Source organism: Eublepharis macularius, chromosome 2 (assembly GCF_028583425.1).
Source record: "Eublepharis macularius isolate TG4126 chromosome 2, MPM_Emac_v1.0, whole genome shotgun sequence".
Classification (NCBI taxonomy): domain Eukaryota; kingdom Metazoa; phylum Chordata; class Lepidosauria; order Squamata; family Eublepharidae; genus Eublepharis; species Eublepharis macularius.
The window spans coordinates 155,488,521-155,512,509 of NC_072791.1; the positions used below are offsets into that span (position 1 = coordinate 155,488,521).

At 42.2% G+C, this 23,989-nt stretch overlaps 1 protein-coding gene across 2 annotated transcripts in view; it reads right to left on the reverse strand.

Annotated features, from left to right (window-relative positions):
• Positions 1-217: 217 nt before the first annotated feature.
• Positions 218-23,989, reverse strand: part of SLC11A1 (solute carrier family 11 member 1) — a 35,615-nt gene continuing 11,843 nt past the window's right edge. For both annotated transcript variants that reach the window (XM_054972064.1, XM_054972065.1), the window contains exons 3-15: positions 22,344-22,466; positions 20,860-20,979; positions 19,365-19,471; positions 16,256-16,326; positions 15,986-16,053; positions 15,055-15,210; positions 12,948-13,106; positions 11,064-11,150; positions 10,186-10,305; positions 7,434-7,583; positions 6,465-6,538; positions 5,061-5,214; positions 218-4,413 (exon numbers count right to left, since the gene is read on the reverse strand). In XM_054972064.1, the coding sequence (XP_054828039.1) occupies positions 4,333-4,413; positions 5,061-5,214; positions 6,465-6,538; positions 7,434-7,583; positions 10,186-10,305; positions 11,064-11,150; positions 12,948-13,106; positions 15,055-15,210; positions 15,986-16,053; positions 16,256-16,326; positions 19,365-19,471; positions 20,860-20,979; positions 22,344-22,466 (1,470 nt within the window). In that variant the 3' untranslated portion in view covers positions 218-4,332. The remainder of the gene's footprint in view (positions 4,414-5,060; positions 5,215-6,464; positions 6,539-7,433; positions 7,584-10,185; positions 10,306-11,063; positions 11,151-12,947; positions 13,107-15,054; positions 15,211-15,985; positions 16,054-16,255; positions 16,327-19,364; positions 19,472-20,859; positions 20,980-22,343; positions 22,467-23,989) is intronic.

Sequence of the window (23,989 nt, forward strand, 5' to 3'; positions counted from 1 at the left end):
CATTCTGAGTGCTCCATCTCTAGCACATGTGCGTCTCTGTCTGCAACAGCAAAGAGAATTCCTGCCATATGGAAGCAGCCTCAGTTTCCTTTGGATTGAAAATGCATATCTTGTGTTATTGTGTTGTGCTTGGGCATGGGAAATCTGTCCAGATTCAAATCGGAACCAATTAAGCAATCGATGCACACCTCTGTGTTCATGAAAAGCATTTTATTATTTTTTCCCTTGAACAATAAGCTGTTTGCCTGTGTTCTTTATTCTAAGAAACTGGTTTTCCACAAAGTTCAGCATGTATTGAGAGTCCATGTATTTAATTTCATTAGTTAAATATTCAGCTGTAGTTGCAGAGTTAAAAGACAGTTAACTGAAACAAGATGCAATTGCTTCAGCGACCCAGAGATAAGCTGGAGGCTGTGGAGAGATTAATTTCTCTGAATCTGAGGCCCTTTAGGTCAAGCCTCTGTGAATAGCTTTCTTCAGGAGTCTTTTCAGACTGTGATGGTAGGATTGCCAAGTGACCTGAAGGTCTTGCTCTTGATCTGCAGCACTTAGGGTCTCACCACATGAGACAAAATACACTTGAATTACCTGTGTAATTCCAAGTGTATTTTGTAATTCAAGGGTCATTCGAGTGTAATTCAAGTGTATTTTGTCTCATGTGGCTTGACCCTGAGAAGGTGAAGTTCTTTACAAAATGGACATAGGCATTATCATCTGCTGATATCTGCTTGATGTTCAAGAGCAGGGGCCGGTACAAAACTTGGCAACACTAGGGGATGGCAAGCTATATTCTCACACAGAGCTCCTGTATCTTTAACAGGGCTGTTTCCGCACGGCTTACCTCAACACGGAACTCTGCGCAACATGCCGAAAAAAACGCGGAAGATCGCGGAGGATCGCGTTTGCGATGTTGTGCAACATTGCGCAAAACTCGCGCGATAAAACGCAATCTTCCGCGTTTTTTCCGGCATGTTGTGCAGCGTTCCGGGTTGAGGTAAGCCGTGCGGAAACGGCCATGATGTGTAGACTAAGGCAGAGAGAATTTCAATAGGTGCAGGAGAAGCAGCAATCGACCAGAATTCACTCATTAAATGTACAGTTACCCACATCACCTTTAGTTACTCTACTTTCACACAGACCACCATGTTATATTAAGAATATAGCTTCCAGCATACACACAGCTGAGTTCCCTTCCACAACATGTAGTGCAGTGTTTTCCAACCTTTTTTGCATGTAGGAACCTCTAAATTAATTTTTCAAATCCTGCGGTTTACTTTGTTTTTGCGCAAATGTTGAATTCTTGGCTGAGTTTCCAGGAAATTCACAGCTACCTCTCCCCATGTCCCCTTGACCCTTGCTTTATGCCCATAGGAAGGCAAAAAACCTCCAGGATCTATGGCCAGTCTCTGGCCTGGAGGAAAATTCCTTCCTGACCCTAAAGTGGCGATTGGTATTACCCTGGTCATGTAAGAAAGGGCCACAGGAGCCTAACACCAGCTTTCTGCCCTCCCTCTCACAATCTGCCTAAATGCATATGGAGTCATAGGGTCAGCATTGCTGTCAGATGGCTATCTAGTCTCTTCTTTAAAACCTCCAGAAAAAGAGAGCCCACCACCTCCCAGGGAAGCCTGTTTCACTGAGGAATCACCCAAATTTTCAGGAAATTCATCCTAATGTTTAGCCAAAAACTCCTTTGATTGAATTTTAACTCATTGGTTCTGGTCCAACCCCCTGGGGAGACAGAAAACAATTCTGCTCCATCCTCTATGTGACAGCCCTTCAGATACTTGAATAGGGCTATCATATCACCTCGCAGTTGTCTCCTCTCCAGGCTAAACATACTCAGCTCCTTCAACCTTTCCTTATAGGGTTTGGTCTCCAGACCCATCACCATCTTTGTTGCCCTCCTTTGGATGTATTCCAGCTTTTCAATATCCTTCTTAAAATGTGGTGCCCAAAACCGAACACAGTACTCCTCCAAGTGACATCTAACCAGAGCAGAGCAAAGCAATACTTAGAGTGATCTGGACACTATGCAGCCCAAAACTGCATTTGATTTTTAAGCTACCACACCACACTGCTGACTCATGTTCAGTGTATGATCTACTAACTCCCTTAGTCCTTTTCACATGTACTACTGCCAAGATAAATGCATTTGATCTTTCCTACTCAAAAGCAAAACTTTACATTTGTCTCAGCTGAAATTCATTTTGTTAGTTTTAGCCCAGTTTTCCAGCCTGTCAAGATCACCTTGAATCTTGATTATGTCTTTGCTACACTTTCCAATGTAGTATAATCTGCAGATTTAATGAGCATCCCCCCATTTCTTCATCCAAATCATTTATAAAGATGTTGAACAACACAGGGCCCAGCCAGGACAGCTCCCTTAGGCACTCTACTTGCCACTTCCCTTTAAGAGGATGAGGAATCATTTACAAGCACTCTTTGGGTTCAATCTGTTAACCAGTTACAAATCCTTGCAACACTAATAAGATCCAAATCACATTTTACAAACTTGTCAACAACAATATTGTGTGGAACCTCATCAAAAGCCTTACTGAAATCAAGATAAACTATGTCCACAGCACTCTCCTGATTTTAGCAAGTAAACTCTCTCCAAAAAGGAGATTAAGGTTAGTCTGACATGTTCTTGAAGAACTCGTGCACGCTCTTAGTAACCACAGCTGTCTTTTCTAAATGCTCAAGGACTGACTGATGATTTGTTCTAAAACCTTTCCAAGTAAGGATGTTGAGCTGTTACCTGGATCCTCCTTTTTCCCTTCTTGAAAATGGGAAAATTTGTTTACCTCCAGTCTTCTGGTATCTCACCCGTTCTCCAAGAATTCACAGAGATGAGAGACAGAGGCTCTGAAATCACATCAGCAGGTTCCTTTAATACCCTGTGAAGCAACTAATCTGGCCCTGAGGACTTGATTTAATTTAAACACACTAGCTATTTACATACCACCCCTATGCCTATCCTAGGCTGCAACTACCTTACTTCATCATATGTTCTCTTTTAGCCAGGTTGTGTTCAGTTTCCCTTGCAAGAGAAGACTGATGCAAAATAGGAATTGAGCAATTGTGCCTTCTATTACCTGATAAATTAATTTCTTCTCCTCACAGTGGGTCTACCACTTCCTTGTTCTTTTTCTTGCTCCAAATGTATCCAAAGAACCCTTTATTTGTTGTTTTTAGCATCTCTTGCTAGCCTAAGCTCATACTGAGCTGTAGCATTTCTAACACTCTCCCTACAAGCACTGGCTATTGACCTTGGGCCCATCTCTGTCTCCCTTAATGTACCTAACAGAGTTGCTGTGAGGATACAATGAGGGAACCCTGAGATCTACTAAGGGAGAGTGAGATAAATGCATAACTGATTTCTTTGGTGACATCTATGCATTTAATGTCAGATCTAGTTCTGTCTTTGGTATGACACTGGAGGGCAAAAGCTACCTTCACAACTAATGTAATGCCCCTTGATATACAAATGCCCCAGGCCACTTAAAGGGTGCCTGCAAACTCAACCTTGGGCAAAGCCAGCCCATGGCTGGTTACTTCAAAGAGTGCCATGTCCTCTCGTCTGCCACAAATGAGAGACAAAACAGCATGGCAGTGGTTATGGCAGGGTGTGCTAGAATCATTTCCCTCCAAAACCAGAGAGCATTTCTAAACCAAACCAGTAGCAACATGGGGGTGAGTAGTAAGCACAAAACTGTGCATAGAGTGATGTGAGTGCATATCGTCTAGTCTGGAGTGCCCTTTAGAACAGAGTTGTGTATGCCATGTCCTCCTCCCTGGACATAACATAGATGAGCAATTGGAAGAGTTTTCTTCTTTCTCAACAGGGTAACACATAAGCAGCCAGGTTATACTGAATCAAAACTATGGTCCATCTAGTCCAAAGCCACCTGAGGCCTGCTGGATATTAGGCAAATTTTTTTCACGGTCAGAGTAGTTCAAAAGTGGAATCAGCTGCCTAGGGAGGTGGTGAGCACTGGCAGTTTTCAAGAAGAGGCTGGATGAATACTTGTCAGAGATGCTTTAGGCTGATCCTGCGCTGGGCAGGGGGTTGGACTAGATGGTCTGTATGGCCCCTTCCAACTCTGTGATTCTATGATTCTATGATTCTATGATTGGCTGTAGTTGTTCAGACGTTGAGGATTCTTTAATTGAAGCTAGCTAGAGACCGTCTTTGGGACTGAGCTCAGAGACCGATGCTAGCAGAGATCAATGTTCTGGCACTTCTGCTGCTTTGCCTCAACACAGATCCAGAAGAGCTGCAGCTTCCCATTCTGGTAGAGAGATCCAGCAGTTTCGGGGAATGTGGTATCACTGCAGACCATAATTGAATCGAGTGTGAGGACCTCGAGCTAGGAAGGAGGCTCCATGTGAGATGAGGCATGTCCAAATCTGGAATGGAGGTACAACAAGGGAAGATCAGAAACAAATGGTTGTTTTTTACAACCGTGTCAAGTGGTCTTCAATTTTTCACAACCCTTCTCTACACTATCAATCCCTTCTGATCATGTTCATCCTGTATCCTTCCTTACCCACTTAGGTCAATGTTCAGACTCTCATCACTGCCCTATGATTTAGCAGTTCCGCCACCCACTGACATGCATGTGGGCCTTTCCTAAACTGGCTCTTCTCTCCCACTCCCTTTGTCTAATGGGGTGCATCTCCATCAGGCATGATGACAGATACTGTGGCACTCAAGATACTAGCCCTAGCCTTATGTGGCTCCACATCCAGGTATCTGTAGATGAAAAAGAAGCATAAGGTGATCCTTAGGGGGATAGACTTGGTACTCATTGGGGGGAAATTTACACTATAGTTCCTGGAGTAGGACTGATGAGATTGGAGAGACATCCTCCTTCTTTTCCTCCTCCTCCTCTTTGGGGATATTGAAAAGACATTGGGATAATCATAAAAAAGTGATGCATGAGACTGAGCCAGACCAGTCAATCATTGACCTAACTGGGGGTGAATTTCCAGCTCATCGGTACAAGATCAGAGACAGAGGTTGCCCTAGATCAAGAGGTTGCCCTAGTTCATACCAGGTAGAAGACAAAGACCACGTATGCCACTAGTGCCAATCCTGTGAGAACGTAGAATGTCACATTTTTCAGATCCATTATATTTGTCACCACGAAGTACAGGTTAACTGCGCAGATCAGTGCAGTGATCAGGATCATCACAATCTTCCCTATGCTAAGCAGAGAGGAATAAGAATAAGGGGGAAAGGTCAAACACACAGGTCATGATTGTTGAAATGGAATAGCCTCTCCCACAGTCCAACAGATTGGTCGCATAAAATGTGGGACTTGAGGTTTTAGTTTAAAGGCCAAAAAAGGTGCATGGGTGAGGGCTATGAGATCTTCACCCAGTTCCCTTGCCTACACAGTCCTTCTCCCCAAGCATTTTCCTTCCATCCAGGCTTGCTTCCAGTGATCAAGTTGGAGGAAAAATGGCTGCAAGGAGATAAGCAATGGCCAAAGAGATAGTTCAGCATCAAGTCTACTTAAATACTCCTTTTGCACTTTCACTTGAACGTCTATACCCTGGCACTGGGACAAACCTAGACTGAAAGTTTGAGATGTGCTCCCAATAAATCTAGGTTGCATCTAAGGCTGTGGGTTAGACACATTAACTCTTGGTTTTATGGAAGAAACCAAGCTTCTGCCACTCAGGCTGGTCCCCAGAAGAAGGAAAATAACCACAACTGATGGACTGTGAAACATTCATGACAGAACTGAGGGGTTCAGAGGAATGTGAATGGAAGGCAGGCGGGGACCGAGTACAGCACAGCTGTTTGTTGTATACATCTAGAATTTAGCTACATTTCCAGTTTTAAGAAAATGGAAGATACTATCCTTCGTATGCATAATAAGTTGGGAAAAATGAGGAAAGTGTATGTTAAAGGCTCCAAAAAGCCTTAGAATATTGAACAGGGCTTCCAATAATCAGAAAACCATAATTCCATGAATGACAGAGTTCCCTGCCTCTTCTCAGGAGAACTAGTCCCTGGGCCCCTGTATATCCTGGCTGTAGACCCATGCTCGTCTCCACAAAGTATGTCAAGATCTGAAAATTTTCTTTCCATCCACATATTGTAATTAGAATGAGTCATGCATATTTGCTTTATTTATTTTAACAGAATTAGCACTTCCTTTTAATAACATTTGGACATATCCAGAACAACCGTTGCTATGGGGAAGCCTGAAAAACATTTCATATATAGAGGAATAAACAAAGATGGATAGGGTGAGGTAGTGGATTACCAGGATAGGAGGATCAGACAAGGGAAATGGCTAGATAGCAGGTTCAATAATGCTGAGGTACATGCAGCAAAGTGTATTACATGTACAAAGAATATTTCAAATTATTAACTGCTGCATTCCTCCTACACATCTTTAGAAATCATCTTGTACTTCACAGGATCTCAGTGTTCAGCTACTTACATCCCATTGGCAAAGTCCTTCATGAGAGGTTGCATGCTGGTGAATGTGAGAACAGGGATGACTGCAAAAGGTAGCTGGAAACAAGGAGGGAAAGTGGGTTGAATTGCAGGCACATCTGTTTTAAAGAGTCTCAGATTTCCTTCCCACTCCAGAAACTTCCAAAATCTTTTCATTCAAAGGCTTCCAAAATAATTACTAAAGAACCACTGGCCATTAGGTAATTCTCACTTCTTTGACACTTGTGCATGCTGACTCGCACATTACAGAGCACATAGGCTGGGTCTGGGGTCCACGTCTTGTGTCAGACAGATCCAATCTGTGTGCTCCATAATGTGTGGACCAGCTGATTGGTACCTGAGGATCCCAATTATCTCCTGCCTGCCCCACAACTATTTTGTATCAACAGATGCTTCTCTAGCAGGCCAGTATTTGGGCAGTCTTTCTGCAACCCCCTTCCCAAGCTGGCTGAAAAGATTTGTTGATTCAGGCAGGTTTTAGTTTGCGTATATTTAAATAACTGCAAACAAAAAAAGCAAGGAATGTTTCAATTTCATTTCCTCTGGGAGAGGTGGCCATCCTACCAACAGGAGAAAAAGGAAGGCCCAGCCTGTTTAAAGTTTAGTGTCAGAAAGGAAGCTGTATGGGGTGGAGGAGTAGATGAGGCTCATTTGTCCTGGAACAACAACAACAACAATAAACATTCAATTTATATATCACCCTTCAGGACAACTTAACATCCACTCAGAGTAGTTTACAAAGTATGTTATTATTATCCCTACAACAATCACCCTGTGAGGTGGATGGGGCTGAGAGGGCTCTGGAAGAGCTGTGACTGACCCAAGGTCACCCAGCTGGCTTCAAGTGGAGGAGCAAGGAATCAAACCCAGCTCTCCAGATTAGAGCCTCGCTGCTCTTAACCATTATACCAAACTAGATAAGCTCCTGTGTGGAATGGGGCTGGAATCTTACAAGGATGCTCTGCAGCGCGTTGAGAAAGTCATTCAGGCTTGTCAGGTTTGTGACATCTTTGAAAGCAGCAACAAAAACAGTGGGAATGATGGCAAAGGAGCGAGTGAAGACTACCCGGGCAAAACGGGACCAGCGTAGTTTCAAGAAGCCCTGAGAGTGGATGAAAAAGCTGTTATTAGATCCAGAGGTCAGGCATCCCACCCCACCTGTCGAAACATAAATTGTCATTATTTGTCAAGATATTCTCCCTCTCCCATTTGAAAAACCCTATACCTCACATTTTTTTCCTTTCAGGGTTTATGAAGGGCCCATAGAAGGAACATGATCTACAACTACAGTCCATCAGCATGAATCACAGAGGTCTTGCAAGAGGCTGCCATCTAGTGGTAAATTAAGTCTCTGCCAAAAGATGGAAACTTGCGGAAATACTAAAAGAAAACGAACAGTAAAACAAGAGATTGCATGGCTGGCATGAGTGGACTAGGTAGAGAAATCAGAAACAGGTCTGCAAAAAGACGACCTGGCAATGGAGTCATGAGCAAGGGAAGGTTAAAGCAACCTGTAGAAACCCCCATTCCCATTTATTTAAGTGGAAAATGGCAGCCACTTGAGCGAAACCCCTACTCCTCCGCAGATCAACCAGAAGAGAACTTTACTTCCTATACAGTTTGATTTCATTTGTACACTGAAATGTCTACACTACTATGTGCTTCCTGCTCCATCACAGTCCATCAGGGTTTTAAAGCAATGGAGTCCAATGTAGGGAGTTTCTAAAAGTAAGTTTGAAGGCAGGGAATGAGTTATCTCCACTTTCATCACCACATCCACGTAATTATGCCTAGGATACCACCACTATATTGTGAAAAAAGTAGGGAAATCTAATTGCCATGTGGTGGGTCAGATAACTCACCAAGAAATGAAAAAAGGGATTCTGGGAAGAAGACCACATATGGCGCCTTGATGTGCAGCAAGTGTGGACATGCAGTTAGGGCAGCTGACTACTAGATGTCAGCATTACAACAGCAAAAAGTGTGCCTAAACACACACAATGAGTAAATGCTCTTCTACTCATTTTATTAGGTTTGTTGCCTTCTCCCTATGATGTTGACTTTTCCATCATTATATTTTTCATTTCCTCTTGGTCAATTTTGGTGGGTTGAACTGCTTAAGAATTTTTAACTGATCATTTTAGTGGTGTTTAGTATGCATTGGATATATTTTTTTTAAAAAAAATATTGTTCATTGTTTTATTTAGGATGGAATCCAGATTGGGAACATTATACTAGCAGTTTGAGGCAAAAATGTTTGAAATAAATTTAATTTGTGATAGAATGCAAAAATTCCTCCCCTCAGCTGAATATAACACAACACAAAAGCTATAGATTTGCACTGAAATCCTGCTTAAACCAGCTATCATATTTTTTGAAAAAGTATTCTAAGCTGCACCCCTTAATAATTGGTGAAAACCATAAATGATTGGTTGTGGCTCAAGATTTCTTTGCACATGATAGGTCCTAAGACTGCAAAAGGTTGTCACTTCACTTAACAATGCACACTGATGCAGGCAACAGAAGCCAGAGGGTATAGTTACAAGTGACAAAAGGCACAGATTGGACACTTGTCTGCTTCCCTCAAGTTTTGATGGGAAATGTAGGCAGCTTGGCGGAATGTTGGACAAGTGACAGTTGAAAAGTCCATTGGACAGCAGTCAGAGAGCGAAGCTGCGAGACCAGGATGCCTACATTTCCCATCAAAACTTGAGGGAAACAGACAAGTGTCCAGTCTGTGCCTTTTGTCACTTGTGGTTCTGCGGTGGCATGAAAAAATCCAGATGAATCCTCCTGGCTCAAGTTAAGCCCCTGGATCCACCATTCAAATAGTTCTCTGGCAACTACAGAAATATTTGAGTTGAGTGATCAGCTTTTGTTCAAATCTGGAAAGCAGCTCTAAGCCAAACAAATTCTATAATCAGAGAGCAAAATTATATAGATACAATATCCTGCCACTATGTAAAACATAGTCATATCTGATTTTTTTAACTGTACATCCCAAAGCCAATTTGCTAAAACAGGAAAACCAAGAAATAAATTACATAAATAAATAATTTGAGTGCTGTGTTCTCCTTGCCTTTATTAGAATTCAGAATACTTTCTCCAGGACTGTTGTGTATATCTGCAGGTTAGTACATGTGTAGGCACTCTAGGAACAATGATATAAAATTGGCAGGAGTCTCATTGGGTAAAAGTGAAGGCAATTAGGAATCATGGGAGGGGACAGAGAATTGTGCCATGCATGTTAGAAACGTCATGTAAAATCTTCTTTGATCATTATGCTTGTAATAGATAGTGCCTACTGTATTTTAAAACTTTCTCCTGCAAGCTTAAAGAATGGATATTTGTTTTATAAGGATTAAAGATTTTTAGAAATCCAAACTTTAAAGCATACCCATATTCCTATAAAATGTATTCCTTTCCTAGATTACTTCCCAAATTGATCTTTATTTGAAAATGAGATAATTAAATGTTCTTATTTACCTCTATATCAGATTTACCAAATCTAAAATGTCTGAGGAAATGGTAAATCTAACTCTTAAGAAATAGAATAAGGCTTGGCATAACATTTGTGAAATTAAATCTCTTGTTGAGCACCATACAACCTTCAAATGTGACAGAAAATCAGGGAGATTGGAGGGAAAAAGAAATATCCCTCAGACACCTGACAAATCTAGGCAGCACTCCATGTAGTTTCTCACCTCCATAACAAACTGCCCTGCATATGTCCCAGTCATGGTAGAACTCTGACCAGCTGCAAGGATCCCAATGGCCCAAATGTAGAGAGCAACGGATCCAAAGTAGCATCCCAGAATAACTCCCTGGGCAGGAACAGAAAGAGACAGAGACAGAAAGGGTTAAGAGTAGCTAAGCAAGGATGCTCACAGAGGCGATGCCACATGGAGTACCAACAGCAGCCAGAACTACTACTGATTCCTGGCGTCTTGTACCCTCCTGTGGAAATAATGAACCCATAATTTTATAAGAGCATCTAATTAGTACAGAATATCCTCCTGTAGTTAATCCCTGCTATTTTCCTCATATTTTCAATCCAGATAACTGTACTGCTATAAATCACTTCTTTAATGATAAAGGACAATAAATGAAAAGGAAAAGAAGTGAAGTGTAGAAAAGAGCCATATGAAGCCTTTATGATAATTATCTTTTTAAGCTGTTTTATATTCAGGTTCCTGTTCAAGGACTGTTTTAGGAATACTTTTAGCACGCTCAGTGATTGTATTCTTCTCATTTTATGCCCCCTGGCTTGTTTTTAGTGGCTTGTGTTTGGTTTTTTAAATTGATAATGTTTAATGTTTTTAATGATTTTATGGGATTTTTTTCACTTGTAAGCCACCTTGAGCCTTGTGGAGAGGCAGTGTATGTATTCCTTAAACAAACAAACAAATGTCTTGATTGCTTTGAATGCAACAATTTTATGTGCTGCAATGCAATCAGGAAAGTAGCAAGGCCAGAATGAGGAACAGCTTGCCAGAAGCAGTACACAGCTAAGCTAGTAGGCAGGCTTTATACTAACAGCAGTAGGGCTAGGGGAGCAGACATCTTTCGACTAGAAACTTACTCCTTTGAATATATCCACAGAAACTGTCTCATTATTTTTAGGAAAGGTGTCCGGATAGGGAGTGGAGTGGTTGGCGCATACATCGTGCTGGAACACAAGGGCAAAAGGTATTATCAGTCAGTGCTAGAAACTCAAGGTGAAATACCAATACCAACACCAACACCAACACCAACACCAACACCAACACCAATAACAATAACAATAATTTATATAGGGCTTTTAGTGTTCAAATCACTTCACACATTCTTATTATTATTAAAGCAAATGCATAAATTAGATCAGATTGAGGGGGCTGAGAGTGAAGCTTGCTTATAAGTTCATGGCAAACAATAGATTTGAACCGGGTATCTCCCACTCATTTTCTTACTGATTATACCACACTATTCCCTTAACGGTGTGGTGTACTGGTTAGAGTGCCAGACTAGGATCTGGAAATCTGCATGCTGCCATGGAAGCTCACTGGGTGACCTTGGGCCAGTCATATGCGCTCAGCCTAACTTACCTCATAGGGTTCTTGCGAGGATAAAACGGAGGAGAGGAGAACAATGTAAAGTGCTTTGAGTACCCTCCCCACTGGGTATAAACAAAGTAAAAATTTTAAAAATTCCAAGGAAACAAACCTGCTGGATGGGATATCTCAGGATTCATTTACATTTATACACTCCTTAAACAGCTAGCTTCTTCACTGTCCTCCTTCCTGAATATATGCATTTCCCCAGAGCAAACCACAACTCTCAAAGCACATTTATTGGCTTCTAATCCTTCTGCTGGGGCATCTATTAATACAATTAACATAGCCCATCTGGTTTGCAGCTAGGATTACCAAATCCAAAATCCATAAGAGGAATTCTGGCCTATTCTGTGAAGTAATACTGCGTTCTCAAAATAAAAGATGTTTTTCAGCTTCAAGTGTTAGCATAAGTTTTGCACAGTTATATCCACAGCATTGGTGCTTAGATCATTTAGGTTTTTATCAGGGCCCACCTTGGAATATAATGTATACGGCAACTGATTTTATTATTTAATTGTGAGCTACTTGAGCTGGACTCTCAAGAGGCAGCATTAAAATTTTCTAAATAAGATTAATAAATAAATGCAAAGCTACAGGTAGCTGGGGCGGGGGCTGGCATTGATCCCATGAGTTAGAGTCCTTGAATTCCACCTAATGATATCATTGATGCATAGATGCTTGCTGTTATAATGTGAGAGGCTTCCTTTGAATGACACTACACCATGGAATATGAGGTGTTTAATAATTATGAGATGGAAGTAAAACCCACTTTGTTATGTTATTGTTTTCCAGGAATGTGAAAATTCTTTACAAATTCTTTACTGCAGGAATGCCAAAATTCTTTACAACTACCAAAAAAATAGGTTGGAGTTCTACTTTTAATTTAGTGCTATATTCTGTCCCTGTTTCACTGACTTCCATCTCTCCACACATAGTACTGGTTAACCCTGTTCTCAGAGTTTTGATGTGTTGGGAAATTACTGAAGATTTTGGGGTGGGGGGAGCCTGGAGAGTGCAGGGTTTGGGAAAGTGGACTTCAGCAGAGTATAACACCATAGAATCTACCCTCCAAAGACACTTTCTCCAGGGGAACTGATCTCTTTAGTCTGAAGAGCAGTTTTAATTTTGGGAGATCTCCAGCCATCACCTGGAAGCTGGCAACCCTAGTTAGCAGAAAAGACAATTTCACTCCCTAATTGGCTAGCTACAGGAAATTTCCTTTTCTTTCCTCCTTCTAAGACACCTTCCACACCCACACTGAAAGGGGAAACAAGAGTGAAGGGCGGAAATTGAACTCTTTCATAGTTGAGGAGGAACCACGACCCAAAGCCCCAACTGATCTCAAGAGAGTGGGATGTAAGCATAGCACTCACCACTTCCTGGTTGGTTTGATGGTAGAAGGCTTGTCCAAACACAGCCATGACAAAGAGGTTTATGAGGAAGGAGATAAAGAGCGCGATGGTCGACTCGATCAGAAAATACTTGTTGGCCTCCTTCACGGCCCGCCTGTCAGTGCGATCAATTTCTCGGGTCTGTAGAGATAAAATGATTCACAGCTCCATCAGGCACACAGGATACTACCTAACCCTTCCAAAGGCTGCTGTTATAGACACATGGGCGGCTGTTACTGAGGTTCTTTGAGCTTGGACCAGAAGCTTATAAACTACACAGTATTTCTTATGAGATCTTCACATAGGTATGTCTAATCCTTATTCCATCTTTACAGACAGAAGATGTGGCAGAAACTAAGCAATCTCAGCTCCTGCCTGTCATTTCTCCCCTGGAAATGCACTTTCCTATCTTTACCTATCTTGGTTTCTAGTTGGAAGGCTTTGTCCTGAAAATGCAAATGTATGTGTACATGTGGCAAAATACTTGTGGTTATTCAAAATCTGATATGCTAGTATATGCAAATATATTTAGTTAGGTATTTATTTTCACATTTCTGTCCTGTTTCTGCAGCTATTTGCGAGTTGTGACAGATCAGGCAAAATACCAGTAATTTTTTTTTAAAAAACAGTAATGGTGGTGATAAGTGACATTTTTGGGGTTTTGATAGTCGGATATTTGTAAAAAAAACCACTCACCTTTCTGTCATGTTGATAGCGTGTAACTATGCTAAGCCCTTTTGAGGGAAAGGTGGGATAAAATATTTTAATAAGTAAATAAAACTATTGCAGCTCTTTGAACAGGCATCTCATTGTTACATCATCAAAAATATAAGGATAGCTGCATAACCATCTTCCATACAGCAGCCACAATATGAGTATGCTACTGAGGGAGACATCATATTTTTCTGCTGATAAAACTTTGGACTTTAAGATCAAAACTAGACGTGATGCAAAACGCATATAAAGAGGCTCCATTCCAACCCATTTTACCTTAATGTAACTGTAGGCCAGGGATCTGAGTTTATTTGGAGATATATAACAGGTGGATAGCTCCACAGCCTATTTTTTTATTAAAAATTCCCCTTCCCATTACTTTCTACCATCCAGGGGCGAAAGGTATTGGCTTTTATCCTAACACTCCATTCAGCAAAGTCTGAAGGTTTCCTCCAGCCTACAGAGCCTTCCTCTGATGGAACTGGTTTTCTAACAAAAGAGCCACTTCTATTGAAGGGATGCTTCAAACTTTAATGGACAGAGTAATCGAATCATAAAACCATTGGGTCCACGCATCTTTTACTCTGCAGAGAGAAAAACAAGCTTGGGGAGAGATTTTGAATGGACAGCCTGAATCAAATTCAGAGCCTCCCTGTGGCTGCATTAATATTTTTTAAAAACCTGGAGACGCATTGTATGTCTTTGGATGATACCTAGTTTGGCCTGGAATGCTTGTAAAACACAATATTTTTACAGCTAAGGCTATATCCACATATTGCTGGAGATTGTAGTATTATTGCACTATAGCAATTATTTACCTCCTGGGTTGGCTGGCCCAGGCAGGGCAAGTTGCAAGTAACTGCTGTAGCACAGTGATTCATAATATTAGGCAATGCATGGATAAAAACTAATACCCTACCTGTACAGAATACGAGAGGATGGTATGCAACATGTATTAACTGCACAATAAAATGGTCATATGGAGAAGTCCCCAAGTGTCTTTCAATGAGCCAACATAAGAAGGAAAAGAACTGCAGCTATTCCTGTTTGCCAACCCAGAAATACAAAGCATTTTCTGGTACAGAATATGAATTCCAAGTAGATTCCATATATATCTGGCTAGGTGCCATATGGTGCCATATGGTATTGTTATACAAGGAAACTAGCTTTTCTCTCTCCTCTAGTACCTCGCCCTGACAGTAGGGATATATTTCCCTTTCTTCTATGATGCCCTTCTTTGCCTTGCCAGCCTGTAACACTGCTATCCCATAGCTTCAGTGGTAATTTTGAAGACAGGTTTGAAGTCATGGATGGTAACCTCTAATACTGGAAATGAGAAGCTGATCTGTGAGGTTTCTCTGTGCCAGCCACTGACCTTGACAAGGGAGGAGTGCAGGTAGATGTTATGGGGCATGATGATGGCTCCAACGATACCCACAGCTTGCAGAAGCTCTTCCTTCCCACAGTCCTTGCAGTAGGGAAAGAATATCCCCTTCACCACCTCTTTTTGGCTGGGCTTCACTACTATATACTGTGGAAGAAACAAAAGATGGAGAGTTGTTCTATGAGCAGAGAAGGAGCAACAACACACTTGCCCTTCCTATTCGTAACTGAGTTAGATCTCTAGCAATTCTTGTGTCTTCAAAATGGCAGCCTTTAAAGAAAGGCGAGGGGCCACAGCAACAGTCTAGGAACTGCAATGTGAGAATGTGGAGTAGAGAGGTAACTTCCAGGGAAATCAAGTACAGCTGGGATGCAGGGAAGGGTTGTGACAGGTTAAAAGAGAAATGGAAGCCCCAGAAAGTGCAAATGAGAAAAGGGGAAGAAGAGTAGGGCCCTGCAGAATTTAGAAGGGAGTAGTATGACTGTGCTGGACATGCCAGTGGAGCTGAGATGGCAACATGGCTGCTCTGGGTATGCCAGGATGATGGGAGATTGTGTGGTACCAATGGATGGAGTTTTCCTCCATCCCATAATCAGATTCCAGTTAACTCTTTACTATCCATTTTACTACAGACGACCTCATGAATTTCTTTGCCACAAGATGCAGTGACGGCCAGTCTCCTAAATGACTTTTTTAGAACTATTAAGCAAATTCATGAATGATACACTAATAGCAACCTCTGTATACAGAGGTAATATCAAAATACCTCTGAATAACTGAGGGAGGGCTACAACTTTCTTGTGGACTTTTTGAATTAAAGGCATTTGATAGGATGACACTGGTGACACATTTTTCTTACATACTTATTTTCCTCTGCTTATGCCAGACTCAAAATCTCATGCCACAAGCGGTGTGCTTTTACCTCATAGCCAAATGTCACTGCCATGATTGTTATGAGTAGACCAAAAAAGGCTTCCAGTTTCCTGAGACCTGGGAAAGGACAAGACAGAATGAAGCTCTCTCATCACAAGAGGGAATCGGGCACTTCACATTTCATTAATTTTTAGCTTGAGTTCTCATTACTGTACAATCAGTGTATAATCCCATGAGGTCACCTTGTACCAGAACCTTTGGACACTTCATTTTCTGTTTTGCTCATGCCTCGCCATTGATTTCGTTCCAAAATACATACCATATTTATCTAAAAACAGGAAGAAGAAAGTGTCCACAATGGTGATCAAGACTCCGCCCCACACAGGGATACTACAAATAGGAAATCACAGAATTTACTATAATAATAATAATGTAAAGATTAACATTGCAGAGTAGAATCAACATTCTGCTACCATAAACAAATATCATGGTTTAAAATGAAGGTTGCATGCTTTTATAAATGCTTCAGACTTTTCTGCTACATGCCTGGTTGCCCCCATTTTTCTGACATGGCTTTTTTGCCTGGTAACAGCTGATAGGCAGAAATTCAGTAGCTGTCCAGAAATCATGGAGTTCAGCCAGAATAAGGTCAGAAATCAAGGAGCAAAAGGTCCCTCTAAACATTACTTCCTTCATGAGTTCTCCACGGAGCCAACCCAGGCTTGCGCAGGCACATATCAGCTTTGAGCAATTGCTTGCATAAAAGAGAAGAGCCCAAATGGCTTGGAAAGCTACAGGGGGCGGCGGGGGGGGAATGGCTCCTGACTTTCTCCCAAACTTTTTTCCATCATGTAAAAAGTGTGTGTGTGGGAGGAGAGTTTCCTCTTTCCTCTCCTTTCCTTTCCATTGTTCAGCTCATATGACCAAAGGTCTTGAGTATAAAACTGATACATCACAACAAGATAAAACAACATTACAAAATATGACAAAACAAGCAAAAGCAAATGTAAACAATAAAACAATAAAATAAATGTATCTTGAAAGCTAAAATATATTAGATAAAATAAATGAATAAACCTATACAATTTCTCAGACAAACAGCAGAAAAAACTCATTTTAACGACGTTTTAAGGAGATTACAATGGCCAAATATTTTGCAATAGACTGAGTTATTTCTGGACCCAAATCTGCTAACAATAAGGATACCATCCAGGACTTAAGAGGAAGCTGATATTTCAACAAAATGGGAGCAATCCAAAGGGCCCTGGGGACAGTCCAACAAAAGATAGTCTATGGCCTCTATTGTGCCAAATACATAATCACAGAAGCGGTCTGAAAATGAGGTTTTAGAGAAACGTCCTCTCAGTTCTGTCATTGGGAGAACATTTAATCCGGCAAGCATGAAAGCACATCTATGACTAGGGATTGTAAGAAGTTTAAAATATGAGGGAAGGGTCTTAGGGGGAGGGATCCCTAGTGCAAAAGTAGAGAGTACCTGTCTTCCTTGAATTAATGTACTAGCACAATCGAGCTTAATCACCCTTATCCTGAGCTTTAATGCTTCTTGGTCATCCATGTTCCCAAGCGTTCCAGGAGAGAGGCCAAAGAACTCAAACCTCTCATCTACACATCTCTCCTAAGGACTTCTATAATAGTCTTCCTTTAAAAGGTGCAGAAGCCCCCCTTGGGCATTAAGTACAGAAAAAAGGACCTTCAGTCTCAGGTTAAAGGCAGCAATCCAAGCCCTAGACTTGAATGAACACTGTGCAAACTCTATTCTGAGTGCAGTTCCTGCAACACAACTAGGCACTCTTGCCATCTGCCACAGGAAATGAAGAAGTGTATAATCCAAAGACTGAGATGCCATTTATCCAAATGGCTACCCCAAACAAGACCTAAAGAATTATTTTAGCATTAAATGCTTTAATGACTGCAGGTACATACTGACCTCCTTTTAAGCCACCCTGAGCCCATTTGTGGGGGGGTCGGGGCATAAATCGAATTAAATAAATAAATAAATAAATAAATAAATAAATAAATAAATAAATAAATAAATAAATAAGTAGAGAAATCTAAAAAGAGCATTTGTATTAGTCCTAGCAATTTCTGTTGCTGTGTAAATGCGGGCTTTCCAGGTGAGGTTATGGCTAAGTATAACTCCCAGATATTTAAAATGCGCCACCTGCTCAATTTTACCTCCCTTAATTTTACCTCTGCCCTGAGCCCGCTGATGCGGGGAGGGCAGAATATAAATGTAATAATAAATTAAATTAACAGTCCAAATGTTGTGTCTGGAACAAGGTCTTTTTGAGAAGATCATTATTTTAGATTTGTTATAATTTACAGATAGTCCCTCCTAATCAATAAACGCATTTAATGCCTTATGAAGACCCTCTTCTGATCTAAATAGTAGCACCATATCATCTGCATAAAGCAGCACAGGAGCTTCATGAACAGCCAATGTAGTTACATGAAGTGCTAACTTTTGGAGATAAGGAATCATATCATTTACATGAAGATTAAAGAGTAAGGGGGCTAAAAGACAGCCTTGTTTGACACCTTTGGATACAGAGAGAGGACCAGTGAGATGGCTCTCTGGCCCACAATGAATTTGTGCCATTGGATTCTCATACAATTTAAAGATTAATCATAAGAGTTTCTTGTTTCGTCTCCTCCACATGGAGGTATTTTTTGTACGTGAGGCAGCAGAAATGAAAAAGCTGTCCCCCTCCCCCTCACTATTATTGCACAGTCTGGGAAAAAGGAAGGCGCTCTCCTTCCCCCATGGCAGCTTTCCATGCCCATTTGGGCTCTCTTTTTTAAATGCAAGCCATTTCCCAAAGCTGCTGTGTGTCTGAATGAGCCTGGTTTGGCTTCATGGAAAACTCATGAAGGAGGTAACGTTTACAGTGATCCTCAGTCTACCACGGACTTCGAATTTACAAGGCAATCTGTAATTTGCTAGGCAATCTGAACATTTTTAAATTTAAGGAAGCAAAACTTCACCGTGTCCCTTGTTCTGGGAATTTTTCATTGATGACCACCCTTGACTGGAAAGAACAGAATGAGGGCAAAGCTACAAGTGACGAATGACACTTGAACGGCAAGTGTATTTCTCCCTGTTCACTTGCACTCCACTCAATCCACTTGCTGTTCAAGTGTCATTCGTCACTTGTAGCTTGGCCCTCAGTCAAGGTCACATGAGGCAGGCCTATAGGCACGTTTTGCTCTCTTAACCAGACCAACTTCTGAGTAGATTTCTCAGTGTAAACTATTCCTGACTCTTGAAGAAAGCAGAGCGAAGGCAAAAATGTTGTTGTCCTGTGTTACCCCAATCTCTACCAATAATCTAAAGAATCTTTATGGCTTTGTGATTCATATATCCTTTCTCTCCCACATGTGTCCCATAGAAGAATGGAGATTATTACCGTCCAGAGGACAGAAGATTGAAGGCAATTGCTGTCCCAATCACCTCCTGCATGTCAGATCCAATAATAGCAATTTCTATCAGGATCCAGAGCAGAACACGTGGAACCTAAACATAAACATATGGAAAACATAGCCAATGCCTTAAGACATTTTCATAAACCTAATTTCGAGCAGCACATTTCCTCGTTGCTGTTGTGTTCCACAAAGGAATTATGTGGCTTCAGAATATTAAGAAGCATCCATACAAGTTTTACCACTTCGTTGTTCCACATACAGTGCCTCACTATGGAACATGTCAACTTCTATAACTAATCACTATCTGATGTTACAATTATTTAGAGATGAACATTCACATATCCTCAGACTAAAGGAGGTAAAGCCATAGACAGCTACAAGATGGGCTCTAATTATCTACAACTATAGCAGACAGGTGGCTAATGGATTTACCATAGTTATTCCCATTCATAAGAATATAACAAGCAGCAGGCAGTTGGATTCTCATATACTAATAGCCAATAGATAAGACAGATCTTTCTACATATCTGAAAAATGCCCCAGTTTTGCAGAAAAATCTAAAATCTAAAAAAATACATTAAAAAAAAACAAAAACCAAGTTATAAAAGGAATGCCTGTAGCATTAACCAGATCCCCTCCTTGGTTGTTGCTAGGCAACCATAAGAGTTCAGCCAGTATTCCAGGTTTGGTTACAGTTAAGAAAAGTCAGGGGGAGGGGGAAGGGCCTTTTCCACAGCTGTTTTAGCCTTTGACTCAATGGGGCCAGGCTCAGAAGCAACTACTGGGCTTGCATGACTCATCCAGGCCTGGCTAATTGCTACTGTTCAACAGCTACCCCCACCCCCTTCAGAGCAGGATGTAGGAGACTCAGGTTTGAATCACCACTCTGCTGTGGAAGCTCACTAGGTGACTTTGATCCAGTCACATACTCTCAGCCTAACCTACCTCTCAGAGTTGTTGTGAGGATAGTACGGAGGCAGGGAGAATAATGTAAGCTGTTTGGTCCCCACTGTGTAAAAAGCAGTTTATAGATGAAGTAAATTAATAAATATAGATGAAGGTGGGGAAGGAGTAGATAAAAAGTAAGTTGGTTAGTGGGTTTGGAGGAGAAAAGGATGTAGGGAAAGGTGAAATATTATTGGGAAAGAGATACAGGGAAAAGTGAAGTATCCCAGTAAATCCTTGCAGGTTCCCTACGAAGCAACTGGGCCCGGCTGAGCTGGCACCACACAACTGGGCCTTAAGAGAGAAGCTGCCGGGAGAAGAGGAAAGGTGAAGACAGGGGAGACAGACAAAGATGGTTGGGAAGGAGAGAAGGAAGCAGGAAAATAGGGAGAGACTATGGGGGCCGGGAAGGGAAAGAAGGCATTGTGAGGAAGGGGAAAAATAAGATGCCCCCTGCAAGTCCTTGTGGGTCCTACTTGTATCTCCTAATAGAAACTCCTAATAGAAACTGACAGCCAGATGCTGTACACTTACCTTGGGATAGTAGTAATGGCATATCTCTCCCAAGTCCTTGCCTGTAACTACCCCAATATGGATGGCCAGTCTTTGGCAGAGCAACCCTAGGATCGTGGCCCAAAGAAGGACCCAGAGTAGCTGCGGGGAGAGCAAGAGTAGATGGTAACTCAGGAAGGTCATTCATGGTTTTCTGCGAGACAGTGGGGCACAAGTCAAAATCCAAAGCTTTAGCTTCATTATGGCTAGGTATGAACCAGACTGGTTTTGCATTGCCTTTAATCCAGTAATGTATGAGTGGGAAAATGGGGAGTCAGTATCTGAAGTTTGCATCCCCCCAAAGAGGAAGTTGAAGGCAACAAACAAGGGACCCTCATCTCATTCTGCACACTACTCTGAATTTTATGTCTGATTCTTGGGAATGGGTCTGCTGCCGAGGGCTTGCCCTCAGACTCTGGTGGTCTCTTGTTTGTGCTGTATCGGGTGGCAGCCAGGGCCTATAGTAAAAAAAAAAGTTCATGTTCTTCACTGTACCCTAATAGTTAGGAAATGATCCACTGAGGGCCAAGCTACACATGACGAAAGACACTTGCCTGGCAAGTGGATTGAGTGGAGGGCAAGTGAACAGGGAGAAATACACTTGCCGTTCAAGTGTCATTTGTCACTTGTAGCTTGGCCCTGAGAGCGGAACCACAAGTGACACAAGGCACAGGTTGGACACTTGTCAGCTTCCCTCAAGTTTTGATGGGAAATGTAGGCAGCTTGGCGGAATGTTGGACAAGTGACAGTTGTTGTGACAGTTATGTCATCATGCAGGCTGGTGTGCGCGCGCTTGCGCGTGCGCGGGGGGCAGTGCCCAGCCGGCCGGCTGCGAGCGCTGCAAACCCTTGCACCGCCCCTGGGTGGAATGTTGGACAAGTGACAGTTGAAAAGTTCATTGGACAGCAGTCGGAGAGCCAAGCTGCAAGACCAGGATGCCTACATTTCCCATCAAAACTTGAGGGAAGCTGACAAGTGTCCAACCTATGTCATTCATCACTTGTAGCCTGGCCCTAAGTCAATTGAAGTGAATGGGCTTAGAAGGGTGTAGTTCTTCTTAGGATGATGCAATACAGAGGCAGCTGTGAGTTGGCTGAGTTGGGGTACAGGATCTATTTCTGGGAATATGATGTGGGGATCTTCTGTCTGTACGAGTCTTTCTTTGCTTCTTGCGTATTTGTAAATAAAGGAAGTATTAATGCTGTAAGGGCGAAGCTACAAGTGACAAATGACACTTGAACGGCAAGTGTATTTCTCCCTGTTCACTTGCTCTCCACTCAATCCACTTGCCGTTCAAGTGTCATTCGTCACTTGTAGCTTGGCCCTGAGTCTCTAGCACTCCAGAAGGAAGTAACCCTAGTAACACTGATCCTGGAATTTTTTGTAGTTGTAAGAAAGGAGGAACTATTCCTGCCTGTTAATACACAATCAGCCCATGTTGTGCAGGCCTGTCCTCCTGTGCTCACCTGAAAGCCAGCAACCGCTCCACATTGTAGGTCTGACTCAATATTTCCTGGATCCAGGTAGGCAATGCTCATGAGAAACCCAGGCCCAGTGAAAGCCCAGAGCTTCCTAAAACTGAAACCATGCTGGAGAAGAGGAAAAAAATATATGGTAAAGACAGTGAAAAGTGGTGGGGAGAACTGGTGGGAAGTCATCCCAACACTGGTTGCCAGTCAGATAGATCCAGCAATATCTTGCATTAGGGCTGGATTCAGCTACGGTAATACCTGGCAGCCTTCTCAGACCTTTTAATAACAGCCAGTATGCTCGCTTACTTCATTTTACCCTCTAAAGAGCCCAGTCAAGAAAATTCCTCACCATCCAGTGTACTTTAATGCATTTCAGTTATTTCTTTATACACTATAAATGCCACTTGGGAGGTTTCAGGAGAGACAGCTCGGTGTAGTCGTACTGGACAAGGAATTGGGAGACACAGGTTCAAATCCCCTCAGGGATGACCATGGGCCAGTCAGCCTTTCTCAGCCTACCTCACAGGTTTGTGAATTTGAAATGGAGGATGGATAGCTCTGTACAGTATCCCGATTCCGAACTCCTTGGCAGAAGGGTGGGATAAAAATATAATAAATACTAAGCAATATGAGAGTGAGGCATTCAAGGGCTTCCAATTTTTTACAATGTGGCTTCTGCTTGCATGGATAATTCCCTTTTCTTCCAGATAGTTCTTAATACCTGTTCTTCCATCTCACCCCCATACCTCCTCTCCTTCTTTACCCTCTTACACCATTTCCCCCCAGATATTCTAAATCTTCCCCAAGGCCAGCAACGACTGTCAGGAATAACATACATATCCATTCAAACATATTAGTATCTGTCCAGCCATGCAGTTGTGAAGATTAAATGGCATTTATGTCTTTAAAAGAGGGGTAGCGATTTCTGACAATTCTCCCCTTTTACTGCAGACCCCCATTTTGCCACCCTATGCCATTCCTGCCCAGGAATCAGTTTCCAGGAGGGACCAGTGAACTGCAGTAGAAAAGGAAGTGGGAAAGTCCCGTTCTGTGAAGTCCATGGAAGGCTGTTGTGTGCACATCACTGGAGAAATGTATAACCTCTGCATGAGTCATTCTGAAAGTAACCTTGTGGGGGTTTTGTGAAAAGTATGCTCAGCACTTTCCTTTTATTTACTGTAAATAAGAACGCTCTTCTGTAGCACTGTTCATCTTTTCATTCTCCTCCTTTGAGTATTTGTCCCTCAGTAACAATTGAAAAGCTGAGGCTGAGCCTGTCGGTTTCAGTAGGCATTTAAGCTGCAAACCTGTGCACACTTCTGTGTGAATAATCTCAGGGCCAAGCTACAAGTGACAAATGACACTTGAATGGCAAGTGTATTTCTCCCTGTTCACTTGCCCTCCACTCAATCCACTTGCCAGGCAAGCGTCTTTCGTCATGTGTAGCTTGGCCCTCAGGGCCAGATCTAGGGTTCACAGAGCCCAGGACAACCCAAGTCCAGCCGCCCTCGCGGCCCAGCCCAGCAGGACAGGGAGCGCGTGGCAAGCTGGCTGCCCCCTCAGCCAGGCAGGCGAATGGCATGGAAGGCTGGGAGGCCGCCCATGCCATTCGCCTGCCCCGCAGGACAGGGAGTGCGCGG